The sequence below is a fragment of the Perca fluviatilis genome, chromosome 8, assembly GCF_010015445.1.
Source record: "Perca fluviatilis chromosome 8, GENO_Pfluv_1.0, whole genome shotgun sequence".
NCBI lineage: Eukaryota > Metazoa > Chordata > Actinopteri > Perciformes > Percidae > Perca > Perca fluviatilis.
Window position 1 is genome coordinate 19,323,704 of NC_053119.1, and position 15,958 is coordinate 19,339,661.

A 15,958-nucleotide genomic window follows, 5' to 3' on the forward strand; every position below is an offset into this window, starting at 1 on the left:
CACACACACACACACACACACACACACACACACACACACACACACACACACACACACACACACAAACCCAAGGAGAAAAAGTGCAACGCAAAATGTATTTTTCCAAGAACAATTTTATTATCTAGTATTTGGGATCATCTTGAGAGTATCAAAAAAGTCTGTTGCCACATTTCAACACTTAAAATAATTTGTTTTGATGCTCACTTGGGATTAAAAGATGTATTTTGGTATTCAAAAGCAGAAATATATATAAAAAAACGTAACTTCAATATTAACATTTAAGTCTACACTCTAAATCTACTTTTGGCATCTGAGTTAAGTCAGCAAAATTATCTGTGGCTCTAAAAATTAACCTTTTATATTAATGCATTACACAGAGAAACTTTGAACTTGAAATCAGCCTTATTAATTTAGTAAAATGTCACATTTAAATTTGGAAATGTTTTTGTTTACGTCATGGTAAAAAGAATCTAAATGAAAATAATTACCAATATAACCTACGTAAGTATCATTCAGGTAAAATATCATGGTGACATCTCAAGCTTTGAAAAAAAAACTGTGAAAATGCCTTTCTAGCAATCAAAACCATTGGAAATTATATCACATTTAAATGCAAATAATGTAAATGAAAACCAAAGAAAATCACTAAATAACAGAGACTTCAAATTTCTTTGGTTAGGATTATTTGTATTACAAAGATATAAAAATTGATTATGTTGCTCTTCACACATAGGGTTTCCATTTTGATAGTCAGAATCCTTCATTGTCACACCTGGACAGGAATTATTATGGAGAGTAAAAAAGAATTCTTCCCCATACAGCAATATTCGTGATCGGTAACAGATGATTCTCTAAACAAAGAATAAATATCATCATCTGTCATTGGCAGGACAAACTTGATCTTTGGTCTTGTGTCAAATATGTCCACCTTATAGTACCAAGGATCAACTGAATGAAAAGCCACACCCATCTGAGGAAGGAGACAACTCTTTGGATAATAGCATCGGCATCACCGCTGCGTTAAGCAATGGTCTACAAGGCAAATGGAACACAAGCCGGAGAGTCTTGTGCTAAAGCTTCCACCTGAATAAAGCATCAAGAAAATGTACACTGCGAAAAGCATTCAAACCACCATTCTAAGGGAAATTTACATCATTGGCAAGAACAATATTTTGGCAAACGCACCCTTAATGTATATCCTCTATATTTTTGGTTGCCTTACAATATCTATTGTATTATCAAAAATTCTTTGGGTACAATTTTTCCCGTCTTTGGATCTCTTATTCTTATAGTACACAAAGCCCTTTCGATATTAAGGCCATGTTAAAGCTTTGAGTTCAGTGCACTGGAAATGCCAAACGATATTGTATGATAGCTCAAATAGTTTGACAATATCTAATGCACTTATTTTCACAACACAAAGTATATCATTCAAAGACAAACAATGTAAAACAAAAGCTCTTTCAACCGTGAAAATAAAAGTTCAGAGAATAAAAAAAAATGAGGACCTCTAGATAATAACGCCCCCAACAGATATGGCAATGACATATTTTCACCTTGTCCCCTGAGTCTGAGATAATACTGCACAATATGTGGTAAAAAGGAGGTAGTAATGTAAACACAGAACACAAAGGTAGATAATCAGTCATCAGGGTCTAATTACACCCTCTGTTCCAGTGGAAAGTAATTCAATGTAATGAAAATGTATCATAGTACATTTTTAACATTCTTTTTAACATTCATCATGGGTGAGCTTTGGTTTAGGACAGACAACACCAAACACAGACAAAACAGGTATGAAAAAAAATGGAAATAAAATGTTATTACAAACATTCATACAAAATCCTGAGGTAGATCCGAAGCAAAAGCACATTTCGTCCATCGCAGCAGTTAGCTTCCTGGTCCCTTGTGCCTCAAGAAATAACCGAGGGGCTCAACTCAGGAATCCAAGAGGTAGAAGTGGAGTAGATCCAGGCTGGGCGATGTCAGGAGCCGACTGCTTGGGATGTGTGCAGGGCAGGATGAGAGCCCTCTGAGGTGCAGCAGAACCGGATAGCATCAGGGGCGAAGTGATGGAGAGGATGGCTCAGCATCTCCTCGTTTTCCACTTCAAAAGACTGCTTCAGCTCAGCGACAGTGGTACCATCGTCAGGCCCAAAAGATTCAGGTCTGGAGCTTTGGCTGGTCGAAGGGTTGCTCATCTCTTCATTGCTTTCTTCGTTGGAGTAGTGTCCAGAGTCTCCCGTCTCTTGGCTGCCCTCACTGGAGTGAGAGCTCTCCGAGTGATAAGGTCCGTAGATGATCTCTCGGGACGAAGGTGGCAGGGGCGCTGAACCTAAATGCCCCTCATACCTCAGAACAGTTTTGCCAGCCTCATACAAGCTGGCTCTCCTCTCAGCCTAAATAAATGGTGAAGACAAATTGAAATTAAGATTAAAAACAGAAATCAGACTGAAAAAAAAGTTGATTTACCAGAATAATGTTGTATCACTTACATCACTTTCAGCTGGATTCCTTATCTCCCTCTTGAAGAGCAGCCATCTCTTGCTTTGATTATTGCTGGTGATTTGACTGGCACTATTTATGACCATATTAGCTCCACCCTGTAACAAATGAGAAAATATATGAGAGATACATATTTTTGTTATGGTCCTGTGCTCTTTTGGACATCAAACATGTAACTGTGAAACTTAAAATTATATTTCTGCAACCAGAAGAACCATCACTTTGTCTCACCTTGGCATCTAGAAAGTGGTGACTTATCATGGGTATGAGGGCCTCAGCATTCTCTGTATGGTGATTATTAGGCAGGGGCAAACCAGCATGTGAAACTTCAGCAGCTCCCACAGCAATTACTTTGTGACTGAAGGATTTTCTATTACAAAGATAATAATGCAAACAGATGTCAGTAAAAAACAAATTGTTTGTGTTTTTCATTATTCCAAATGATTATGATCATTACCTTGGTCTGCCCTTACTGATGAGGATTAAGGCACAAATAACAATACAGGCCAAGGCGATGCACACACCAACAATGATCCCTGTCATAGACCTCTGGTCTATGTGGTAGATACCATCAGAAGACACTGAAAGATAAACAACAGTGTTTCAGATTGGAAATAATTACACATTAGCTACACTTATTTAGAGAAAATGAATATACAGAGGAGAGATAACGTTGAAGTGATACAGAAGTTAATACTGTCAGTCTAGAAATGGCTGTTTAACAAACCTTCACATTCATCTATTGTTGTTTGCAGTTCATGTTCAACACTGTGTGCAGGACTTGACGTCCATTAAAAAGTACACTAAGCTTTTATCAGAAAAAACATAGAGGAACTTTCATTTACTCGCCATAGTTAATTTTTACTAATGATTATGCATTTATACTGGTGTCAAAATGTATCACTTCACTGTAAAAATGCACTTTTGTCAACACAAGATACATAGATTTAATAAAGCTAGCAAAGATTGTATTAAGCTACTTAGTGACACTAAATGGCATCACAAACCTAATATTACATTATGGCCTGAGAGAAATTCAAACCATTTAATTTCAAGCTAAGAACACTAACACCAAAGTATGGCTTTCCTTTTACATTACTTTTATTATAAACTTAATGCCACATAACTACCAGCTTGATATTACAAATGAATCAACTCAAGATGAGACGCCTTTATCTTGTATGCTCTAGTGTTTAATGATGCTTACCTGTTGTATGTGGGAAGCTGTCAGAGTGTCTGGGGTTCTTGCTGCGGTGGGTGTTTCCACGCTTCAGTGCCAGCTCCACAATGTTAGAAAAAGGCCCATCACCAACCTGGTTGGAGGCAGAGATTTTCACCAGGTAGACATTCCCTGCCTCCAGCTTCTCCAGCAGGGCCATTGTGTGGCTTCCTATAAACAAAAGCACACAGCAAGAATTAGAAATACAGAAAACTGATACAATCGTGGTGAGAGAAGGCTCCTATGTGATACACATTCAACAGGGTAAAATATATCGAAATGTTTCCTGGAAACAACATTTTCCTATATGTTTAAAAATTGCCCTACAACATTCCAATACTCACACTATGGGGCATACAAGTGCTTTAGATATATTCAGTGGTTAGTTTATTATGCTTAACGGAATTTCTAAAATCTCTTTCATGGCATTACTTCATCGTTTCCACTAGCTATCTGCGTGATGTTCTGCTATAGTATATCTGTCTAAAATTGCAATGTGATTACTATAAGTGTTTGTAAGAGGTAGTGCTGGGACACATATTTCCCCCAAAATACTTTCTGCATCACTGACTTTACAAATAACGTGATCCAGTCCACTACTTACCCTCCCTCTGTAATATTTGCCAGCGTCCAGCCATCCAGGCTTTCTGGGAAGCGTACAAGATGGTATAGCGTGTAACCACCACATTGAGCTCTGTGGGCTCCCTCCAGGACACCAGAGCAGTGTCATCCTCGATCAGAGTTACACGCACTCCTGCAGGTGGTTGGCTAGGTGCTGTACACAGAGAAACCACATTCACAATAAACAATACTTGCTGAGAAATTTACTGAGAAATATGCAATTATCTCATTTGAGTCTGGACAGTTGAGGAAATTATGGGATATACAAACAGCAACATATTCATGGAAAAATGATGATTGAGTAATTTACAGCAATGTATTACCTGCTGGCAGAGTCTGATGGTAAACAACAGAACTCCAGGGACTCGACATCTGGTCCACATGGAGACGCACAACAAACTCATAGCGAGTGTTTGGATCCAAATTCTGAACCATCACACTCTGTCTCGTACTGTGGACAGACATCATTCATATATTATGAGCATTTTGCAGACAATAATCCAGAGCTACTGACTATATAAAATGTGAAACTGTAGGGCAATCTTAAATTCGTACATCATCATTACAAACAGCCAATGATAAAAAGTACAAGGGCGGCATCCACATATAATTTGCAAACGTGCAGTGTAATATCACAAAAATATGTAAGCAACCAAACCAAAAGATCTTCTTTTCTTCCATGCCAGAGGTAAAATACTGAATATTTTGGGCATTCTCAGCTTACGTTTGTAGGTAGCGTATAGCAGAGGCGTTGTGGGTGCCCACAGGTGTACAACGGACTGTATAGCTAACAGCCTTTCCAGAGGAGAAAGCAGGACGGCTCCAGCGCAGAGACACTGCAGATGAATTGTTGGCCAAGACAGTCACATGATCTGGAGGCGGAGGGGCTGCTTCCAGTTGGTCTCTAGCTGCTGAATGATGTAAAACAAAATGCATATTTCCGTCACATTTTTAAATTTGAGGAAAAAAAAGAATTCCATTATAGATTGTAAGACCTTTGAAATAAACAACAGAGAACAGTACTTACACACACATCCCGGAGTATTAATTGTTTGGTCTGTCTGATAGCCATCTCCAGCTTGACCGACAGCCAGAATCTTGACATGATACTTTCTCCTTGGATCTGGAACACAAATAATCAATTTGTAGCCATTTCTTCCCATGTTGCTAAAACTAAAACTGAAGGTTGGTCGAACTGACATTACAGTAAATTACTTCAAATAAATAGTCTAATAGAGGGTTTGGTTGATAATTTTAAACCCTGAAAGATCTCCATTAAAATACCAAAAGTGATGGTTAACAAATAGAGCAGCATCAATTGTTTTTATTAAAAGCATGCATGGACAATGCATGGTCTCCTGAGTCACCCCAACCTCTCATTTATTACGCATTGTCATGTGTAAGGAGCATGAGGTAGATCAACCAGACCCAAGGCCAAGTAAATATGGTGACATGATCAATAAGCTCTATGAAAATAATACCGCCTTTCCTTTTTGAAAGCATATAAAGATCAACAACTATGAAACCCTATCAGCACTAGGTTGTGTTTTAAAACACAATACAAACAAATCACAAAATTTGAGGGGACCAACAAAGGTGAGATGAGGTAAAAGTTCAAATAAAAATACAAGGTAATTATGGGACATATAAGGCGGTGTCCATCTGGTTAAACAACATCAGAAAGATGTCTGGGGGCAGGAAGCTTTTGTTTGAGAATATGCAATCAAAGTTAGAATGAAATCAATTTAAAACACAACATTTTAACTTGAGAAGCTACCATTGCATTAGCTCCTAAATCAGGACGTTTTTAGGGAGTATTAAGATTTGTTTTATGCCTCCAGTGTGAAAGGTCAGCTATGGGTATTGACCAGTGAAGGCTGTGTGTCCAGGCCTGCTGTGGGGGCTGGGCCAGGGGCAGCATTCAGCTGCTGGAGTCCTAGGCCCATGGGACTAGGGGGGGTTTGACTGGGGTCACCAGGTCAGGCCAAGATAGAACAGAAAGAATCTGGGCGCAGGACTGTGGGAGAGGAGCTGGGCCCCTTTTGTTCCCCCTTTCACATCCTTCCTTACTGGCCTTGTGTTATAGCCTTAAACTTGGAGGATCACAGAAAGAAACATGGCTCCAAAACACAACTTATCAGTGATATTTAGCAGCTTGTGTGATTATCAATGTTGAATCATACTGAAGAGTTTCACATATCTAGCAAGTTATTACTACAAAAGCATTAAACTAAAAACAGTTAACAATCTACCTAAACTAAAAACAGTTAACAATCTACCCGTTGCTATTTCAACTTTTTTGAGTATTAACTGCGCAAGAACCACACTGTGCTTATAGACTCACAATAGACAAAATGATTATGGTTAGCAGTTTTGATCAGTATGGCCCTGGTTCATACTACATATAGATTGCTGTGGGTTATTTACATGAACAGCACAGACGACCAGTGGGGGCAGGGTCCTAATCCAGGACTGCTGTCTCACAGCTCGAGGTCAGTGGTTCGGTCCAGCTTTGACCAATCCCAGGGGTCTTTGTTTGTGTGTTTCAGTGTCCAGTTAAAGGAGGCAGTGGCCAGGGTCTTACAGGGCAGGTTTGGCCCTGGATAGAACACAATGACCAGGGGTAATTATGCAAGCCGTGGGATGGGAAACGGTGGTGGGAGGGACATCTGGATCCTGACCTCTAACCCTGGGAGCCTGCTCTCACACACAATCCCAGCCAGACTGGAGGGGGCTACTGGTTAGGCAAGAGGGGTCAGCCCATATTGATCAGGACAGAGGGTGAAAATGCAAATGTAGCTTCCAACTGCCCACTGAATTAAATTGGGACCCATTTGAGTGAGGTCACTCTCTGTTGTCTCTACACCAATTGTACAGGTCTAGATGGCACTATTGTCAAATATACATGTTTTATGTTTTTCATCCACTCCACTATCCTATCATCTCACAACTAAACAGTTATGACAACAAGCGTGCATCACTCACCGAGGCCACTGATGGTGTAGGTATCGGTTTGAGCCTGTAGCTTGATGATGGGCTGCTCTGGTTGGCCTTCCTCATGGTAACACAGGCGGTAACCCTGGACAGCCACAGATTGTGGGGATGTTTGCCAGCGTGCCACAATGGAGGTACAGTTAAGCGGCTCAAGTTGAAGAGTAGGGGCTGAAGGCACTATGGGGCAGAGACAGCAGACATGGGATCAATACGCACTCATATTTAAAATATTGCTGAGCACAAAGTAAGACTGAACAAAAAAACAACAGGACAGTGAGTATAGAAAAAGGATGGATGGATGGAAGTTCATCTCATTAACATAACGGCTTGGGTGTGACAAAGTTATAATTTAAGCTGCATATTGCAACAATACACATAATATTTTAGAAGACTGTTCATTCACTAGTATTCATGTTCTAACCTTACTCTCAAATAAAAAAGTATAATTCTGCTGTGCAGCTCTACATCAACTAAATATACATCCACACTTTTGAAAACAAAACGTCCAGCTTTGGTGTTTGGACAAACAGCCTCCCCCAACACACCAGGCCATGAAAAGAGGCTATTCTTTCCCCCACATAGACGCCTGAGGCCCTCTCTTTATGACCCGTGACTGAGGCCACTCTCACATCACTGACAGCGAAGGGCAAAGGTTCCTGGGTAACCAACACAAAGACTGTGGGACAATGCTACAAGAGCAAACTCCAGTCACAGGTTGGCCACTCTGCATGAGCTCTAGTGATCCTTCTGGTATTCTAAGAGCAGCAAAACAACAATGTAACAAAAGCAAAAGCATAGCCAGTTACAAGTTTAGCACTATATGATCAATAGCATCTGATTGTGGTTTGCTTCTTACCCTGCCGAAGATACCAGATTTTTACCATATATATATATATATATATATATAACCATGTGATGAGATTGCATTACATGAGATTGCATAGATAAGAATAACATACAGCTTTACATCACCAGCTCTAAAACATGTATGACAACATTTCCTCTTCAGCCTTCTGCAGGTTTACCTTTGTTGCTGGATGTCTTAGGTGTACGGTGCGAGGTCCATGCAGAAGGCTCACACCAGCCCACACGGGTGGCTGCAGCCATGCGGAGCAGGTAGATGGTGTCAGGCTGCAGGCCCTCCAGCAGATATTCGGTGCTGTTCTGAGGTAACTCCACAGAGGTGACAGTGCTGTCCGCAGCTGTACGATAGGATAGTCTGTATGCAGACAACCGGCCGCGACTCACTTTGGCAGGCAGCGGCTGCCAAGTTACCTGAATATCTGTGGAGCTCTGGCTAGTCAGACTTAGCTCTGGGGTACGCAAAGGCACTGCAGAAAGACATGGATACAATATATATACTTGACTTTGATGTGGTTATGGATTTCTTCAGAATATAAACATGATGGCAAAAAGCTAAACAGTCATATTTCAGTGTACACACACATATTTGCTGTTATTGAGTAGAAAATTGTTCTAACAACAGAATGCCCACCCCCCTTATTTCCACTCAAAATGTGCTCTGTACACACATGACTCGCATGCATGTGAGCTTAACTACCAGAGTGATTTATTGCAAGGAATGCTGGGTGTCTCAATGCTCTATGCTTACCATCCTCCAGGGTATGTTGACTGACTTGGTCTGACATACGACTGGCTCCCATTGGCATATAAGCCACAATGTAAAAGCTGTAGTTTCGAGCTGGCTCAAGGTCATCGATGATATAGCTGGTCGTGTCGTTGCCAATAACAATTTGGTATTCTTCGTTGTTTAGACCTGACATGGAGCAGATCATAAAATAGGTTAGGAAATAGCTTAAGATTATCCAAAGAAGAAGGGGCTTCTATGACAGGTTGTCAGGCATGTACCATGTAAACAGTCAATGTTTTGACAGGCTTGATGCTTGCAGTTTCTGAGTGTCACTCATCTTTTACATAAACAGTTGTAATGCAAGCCACAGCCACATAGCTGCCTTAAGGCCTCTTGAAGCAAACCTAATTAAACATCTACAAATGTGTTTACCACAAAGGCAGATTTGACTTAAAAGAGTTACTTAACTGTCAATGTAATGGTAAAAGTTAAATATTTCCTGATGCGACTGGTTTGCAAGACTGTGAGGCTTTTAAAAAGATACCCTGTCCCTTTAACTGCAAGCAGAATGAGCTGGGGAGCGGACAATGGACTGGCTAAGCCTGTTGTTATTTCAGTGAAGGTGCCATTCGGAGTCCTCCTTGACCTTTGCTCTGTGCAGCAACAACAGATGGCCTTCACCAAAGAAAGTTGATCACATGTGAGAGAGTGAGATAGCGTATTGTGGTTGCCTGTCATCCTGGATCTTTTTACACCTTCCCAGTTCACAACTAGTGTTTTTAAGCTCAAATGAAAAACCTGAAAGAGAATGAACTGGATTTTCTGGGTCTCACCTTCAGCCTTCATATAATGGATGGAGTAGGCAATGACTTTGTCTGCATTGTAGAGAGGTCTCTCCCAGGCCAGTAAGATAGCAGAGCTCGAGATGGTCTCAGCATGAATATTTCTTGGTGCACTGGGCCTGTCCTCGGACATGACAACAATAAGGCGAGCTAATGACAGGACAGAACCCTGTTCACTCTCTGCCATGCACTGATAGATGGCATCATCCTCAGGGATGATCTGGGTAATCACCAATTTACTGTGAAACAATTAAAAAATGTATTAACAATCAGTACTAAACTCAAGAAATTCAATTGTAATCGATCAAGGCAGGTTTTTTACACGGTACTTAGTTATGTTTGATTGCAATACCTGTTGTACATCTTAATCCTCCCATTTAAGTGAACCTCTTCTCCATTCTTTAGCCAGCTAATGAGTGGCGGGGGCACTCCCTTTGCTTGGCACATGAAACGGGCAGTGCCTGCTCTTGGACGGGTCTGGCTCTCGGGCCTCTCGACGATGGATGGTGGCACTGAAACAGAGGTGTAAGAAGACAAGTGATAAAAACACAGTCTATTGTTTTTAATTAATTTACCCACAAAACACTAATTGTAGGGCATCTTGCAACTACTGCTTTCTCTACAAGGAGGTATGGAATTATTCTCTGAATATAAAACTTAGTTCACATCTGCAAAAGCTTTTGTTGTGTAATGACATGTGGAATATAAGAAGAAGGCTAGAGATGTAGTCTGAGAACCAATGGTCTATAACTACTTAAGAGTAACTGTACCTAGAACTGTGAGGTTGGCTGCAGCAGTAGTGTAGTTGCGGGTTCCAGGGGTGGTGGCCCTGCAGAGGTAGACTCCATTGTGCTTGGAATTGACATCAGTAATAACCAGGTTCCCATTGCCCAGCACTTTGGCGTTGTACACATCGATGGGTTTACTGTCAGCACGGCTCCAGGAGATGATGGGCCAGGGATTGCCTGTGGCCACACACTCCAGCACCACAGTTTGGTGAAGAGAAACTGTGACATTCTGAGGTCCAGCAATGATTCTGGGCCTTTGAGGTGGTTTAGGGTCTACACCTTCACAAGAAGAGGAAAATGTTAAAAATCAATTCAGCGTTCCCTATATAATGTGATGGTTTAATGCTCATTCCTAAAATCCAGTTAATGCAGTCTCTGTACCTTGGCTGACTGTCAGTGTGGCCTCTTTACTCTTCAAACGGCTACCAATGTTAGTTGCCACACATCGATACTGTCCAGCATCTTCCAATTGTACATTGTGGATCTGAAGTACTCCATTGGGCAAAACCGTTATTCTGGGAACATACAATGGTAACATTAGAGTCACACTAGCAGGTATACGTACACAGTATCAGCATTTAGGAGCAGCTACTAGATTACAAATACATGTTCACGAAACAATTAGATTAAATGGTGATGGTGTCTGAAATCGCTCCAGGCGTGTCTGCAGGTACCTGTCTGTTCGTAGTGGTAATGTGCTTTGGTTGAGCTCCCAGGTGATTGTGGCGGGAGGGCTGGAGGTGACAGCACAGGAGAATCGTCCCACTGAGCCTTCAGTCACCAGCATAGGCACAGGATGTAACACAAACTCTGAGATACCTGTGGAAAAAAATAAATGATCAATCAAGTCTGAAATATCACCAGTAGAATATTTCAACTAAACCTAATTAATAATTGTGAGTATGTGTTGAGACATGGTTAGTTCCACCGACTTATTTTGCAGTTATTTGCGGTTGTCACTTACTAAATATAGCATTTTCTTTCAATAGTTGGTAAAACATTACACATTATGCATGCAAAGCCCTGACTTTGATGGATGTTAAGTGATTGTATGAAAGGAATTGATCTTTTTAAGACACCATGATCTTGCTTGTGTGCAGATGAGCTATCAGGTCCCATACTGACCAGCTGGTCCAATCAATGGATCAATTGAAGAATGACACTGAATAACATATTGTTATACAAACTAATCAATTCACTTTACATAAAAGGGATTTTTCAGCAAATACTGGGAATATAAAAACATAAAAATCAAATATATAAATGAAAAACTATTTCTTGCAGAAGTCAGGGATGACACACTACACTGAGGCATAATGTGCCATTTTGTCAGATTCATGTTGCACATATTTAACAGCTATGTATATACATGTTCTGCTTAGACCCTGCTATGACACTGATTAAGTATAAATATACTTGCTTTACAATTACTAAAACAACTGTGATTAAGTGGCTGAGTCACATTCTGTTTATGTGTGTTCAAAAGGTCTTTCAATAATCACCGCAAATGAGCAATCCCCCAATCTGCATTTGTTTCCAGAATACTCTGTAAAATATGACCAATGACCTTCATTCATTAAGGTGATAGCTCTCTCCCTTCCCCCTCACTCACAGGAAGGAAGTCAATAATATGTTAAAGAAAATCAATACCCTGTACTTCCACTGAAGCTCCACATTCAAATCATGAGCTTTGGGACATCCAAATTAAAGAGCAATCCTTTAGTTCAAGACCTAATCTCGTCAATATTACACAAATAAACTGGCAACCCTATTTATGTGAAGTGCATTAGGGGGTTAGCTTTAACCAGGGCCAGGAAAAAAGGATTCTTTAGGGTTTGTTTGCGAATGAATCCTTTGAAATGGCAGTAGATTTTGCTTTATGGTTAGTACATCACAACCAATTCCTATGCCAAAATACATTTAATTCTCTTCCAATGGTCAGAATTATCATGAAGTCTGGAACGATGCATCTATTCTGTCTCCAGACAATATGGCTGACTGGTGAGCATCATGAAATACCCTCAGCACCTGGTAAGGAGTTAAAAACAAGTTTGTTTACTCTCTGGGAGATACCACATCGTGCTGGGATCAGTGATGTAGATGGTGGGTATGGCCGGAACAGACTGATCTGCTAATATGGTCACCTTTGTTGTAAAGAACAAATCAATGTATAGGTCAAACAGCACAAAGATTTCTCACAAAAGGTCAAAGTTCGCTTCAAGCCCCTGTCCATTCAATTTTAGCCCAAACTGGGACCAGATCGAAGTCAGTTTAACATTAGTCTACAGAAGAAGAACCTTGTGATTTGTATGCTGTTTATATCCTATATCAAATGATACAATAGTATTAAATTATGTTATGTGCTTATTTTACAGATATTGTAAGAAATATATGACAGATATAGGACACCCTCTGTAAATCCAAGAGGTGCTAAAACTAGTAACATAATCCTAGAATGGAAGGAAAATACCTCCCGAATGTAAACATGTTTTGAAAGGATCATCACTATTACTGGAATATCAGGCCCGTTCAATCACATGACACACTGTTCTTTCTTTAACAAAAGGGCTCTGCTTGACAGGGCAACACAGGGCCTGATCCAGTGAAAGGGATTGTGGGCTGGGAGAAAGAACAGCAGGGCAACCCAGCCAGAGCAGGCCTGTGACATCACAAAGCCTTTCCTTGCTGACCCCTGACCCCCAGGACCTCTGGACAGAAGGGGAGCACACAGGAGGCCCATCCTCCACTCCCCGCCTACAGCTGACCAAAAACCTTTAACCCTTTCACTGAAAAAGGCTGGGCGCCAGGCCAAACTTGACTTTTGAAGGTTTTTATGTGGTTATCCTATAGAAAATTGATTTTTTGTTGCCCTTTAACAGATTGACAACAATCGCAACAAAATTGTCAGAGTAGAGTTGGTGGGTCTATACGCTCATTCGATTTGTTTTCCTGTTTGTATTTTAATATTTATAAATATCTTCCTGTGTGATAATTGTATCTAGATGTTCATAGTTTTGTACTCTGGAGTATTGGGACATTTTGCCCCAAACTCTGGAGTATTGAGACATATTGCCCCAAACTTTATATACTCAGTGTCATTGTCAAAGTCAGTATACTTCAGAAAGCCATGCTAGTTTCCATGACACCAGTCATAGGATATCCTTTCTAGGACCTGTGAAAAGTGTCCATGGTAGACCAGGCCCATTGAATAGACACAGCTGTCCAGTCCCCTGATATGTAGACAAATAAATGCCCTGAAAACCTAGCCTTTTCTTCTGGGGCGGTCAGGGTTACTCCAAACAAAGGCTAAAAGGCAATTGTCCTTTCAGGGATTCCTCTGTGTAGCAGACCATTCAACAATTACACATAGCCTCAGTGATAATGCAATCCCACGAACATGGGAAGAGAGAGAAGGCTAATTTCCAACTTTTTGCCAATGTTTCTTACTTTCATATATGTGCAAGTTACATTTCCTCAAAACAGGGAAAAGATAGTTCACTCAGACTCAGGGCTGCCTGTTTATAGAGTATTTATGAGCTTTTAGATTGACTCTCCATCTACCTTTTACTGTCTCTTAAAATGATCGTATAACCGGACGGACAGCTTTAAACTCAAGCATGACCAAGTCTGAACAACTTCCAATAACAAGGAAACCCAGACTTTAGAGGGTTTTCCTCAGTAAAGAAAAAAGAGGGTGGGGTGGGGTGGGGTGGGGGTACATCTGCTTCCCATCTCCAGGTTAATAACCCATGAACTTGCCATTCTAATGCCTGCATGTTGACACCACAAAGTATATATCACCAACAAGTTTAACCCATCCTCATACTGGTCACAACAGTGGATAACAGGAATAAAGCCCATGTTAGCTTGAGAGAATCCCTTTCACTCTAAGCTCCATACTTACTTGCGATAGTCAGACGTGATCTTTGGCTTAGGATAGCTCCATATTTGTTCTGGGAGAGGCACTGGTAGAATCCTTCATCTGAATCTTCCTTGGTATGCTTTATCTTTGGTATGTACAAGGAGCCGTTGGGCAGAAACTGTATGTGCTCACTTTCAGCCAACCGAACTCCATTCTTCAGCCACTTGATAGTGACTGGAGGCAGCCCATGAGCCTGACAGTCCAAGACAGCAGGGTCCTTTGGTAGTAAGGTAACATCACTGGGCTCTGTGATGAAAGACAACTCGCTGAAACACAAAACACCTGGAGGAAAAGAATGGGAACATTAGTAAATAGTTGGTTATGTTTCTGAGCAATGGGAGACTACAACTGCACAACAATAACTCTAGCTATAGCCTGACATACAATAGCCTATAGATCATGTAGTTAAATATTACAAGAAAACTATTTTTTACAGAAAACGATCAAAAAGCAGCATACAGAATGGTTTTGTTGACATTCATTTCTTAGTAACGTAGCTAAAGTTACTGACTGTGTAAAATAATGCAGCTGTATTAAAGTGGTTACCATACGTTGATGTAGCCTATAATTTGCTATCCTGATAAAAAATTTAAAAAAAACTGTATCTGTCAGAAACAGTGATGTATGGTAAGTGATGGTGTTTTAATATTCGCTGCCATAATATTAGACATGAAGTCAGTATCCGAATCCGACCTTACTTTAACGTTATAGTTATACGCAGCAGTTAACGTTAAGGTTATGCCATCGATTCGTGCGCGGACCACATATCAGGTCAGCACACTAAAACAGAGACAAGACACTTACTTGATAAAGGAAGAAACAAAACCAAAAAAAGCCAGTCCTGGTATACTTTCATCTTAAACTTTGCCATTTATCCGGATTATTGAGTCATTTTCCTCCACCGCGAACCGCCGCTCTCCTGCGTGCTGTCCGTATATCCCCAAATCACTAATGCCAGCAGCGGAGGACCAAATGCTCTACAGGGGTGTCAGCCCCCCCACACCCGCCTTCTCACGCATGCGCAGACAGCACAGTCCAGAAGCAAGTGTGGGGACCCCAGGGCCCCCCGGAAAGAACTGTCACAAAACAGGACCTGGAAACTAAAACCAAACATGGTCTGTGTTGGCTAATAATGTGTATATATCTTCACGTTATTTTACATAAATAAAAAGGATCTTTGGCAAGCACATTTGAATGTAAAGATTCTCTCTTTTGTATCCTTGAGTTTTGCCTCTTCTATGTGTAATCTGTCATTTGTCTTATTAATATTTTACAGGTTTTCTGGTGCACCTAAAATTAGCTTGAAGTCTTCTCTGATCCATATATTTTCATGTGTTCACAATTTATTTAGCCTACCTATAATATTATCATTCTGTTTGTTGTTATTTCACTACTGCTTTTTCTGTCTACTTTGTATAGAAGGCATTTATTGCATGTCTTTCCTGAAAGACGTATCCCTCCTCTGTTCCTGAGGTT

At 40.6% G+C, this 15,958-nt stretch overlaps 1 protein-coding gene across 1 annotated transcript; it reads right to left on the reverse strand.

Moving 5' to 3' along the window:
• Window positions 1–95: 95 nt before the first annotated feature.
• LOC120564050 (protogenin B-like) lies at window positions 96–15,412 on the reverse strand. Its single transcript, XM_039808689.1, has 19 exons — window positions 15,287–15,412; window positions 14,465–14,764; window positions 11,235–11,379; window positions 10,942–11,075; window positions 10,543–10,839; window positions 10,125–10,284; window positions 9,764–10,011; window positions 8,952–9,116; window positions 8,365–8,670; window positions 7,331–7,516; window positions 5,373–5,468; window positions 5,070–5,256; window positions 4,669–4,796; window positions 4,329–4,499; window positions 3,713–3,895; window positions 2,963–3,086; window positions 2,737–2,875; window positions 2,496–2,603; window positions 96–2,399 (listed from the first exon to the last, which is right to left on the reverse strand). Exons 1-19 carry the CDS (start codon window positions 15,351–15,353, stop codon window positions 1,986–1,988), a joined length of 3,558 nt encoding a protein of 1,185 aa, XP_039664623.1. The 5' UTR covers window positions 15,354–15,412; the 3' UTR covers window positions 96–1,985.
• Window positions 15,413–15,958: the final 546 nt, after the last annotated feature.

Excerpts from the sequence above, each read along its gene's own strand:
- LOC120564050 (XM_039808689.1), bottom strand. The coding sequence starts at position 15,353 with ATGGCAAAGTTTAAGATGAAAGTATACCAGGACTGGCTTTTTTTGGTT. Across the intron at positions 10,285-10,542 it reads AGCCAACCTCACAGTTCTAG|TGCCACCATCCATCGTCGAG; the intron begins GTACAGTTACTC and ends CCTCTGTTTCAG. Across the intron at positions 10,012-10,124 it reads AGGATTAAGATGTACAACAG|TAAATTGGTGATTACCCAGA; the intron begins GTATTGCAATCA and ends ATTGTTTCACAG.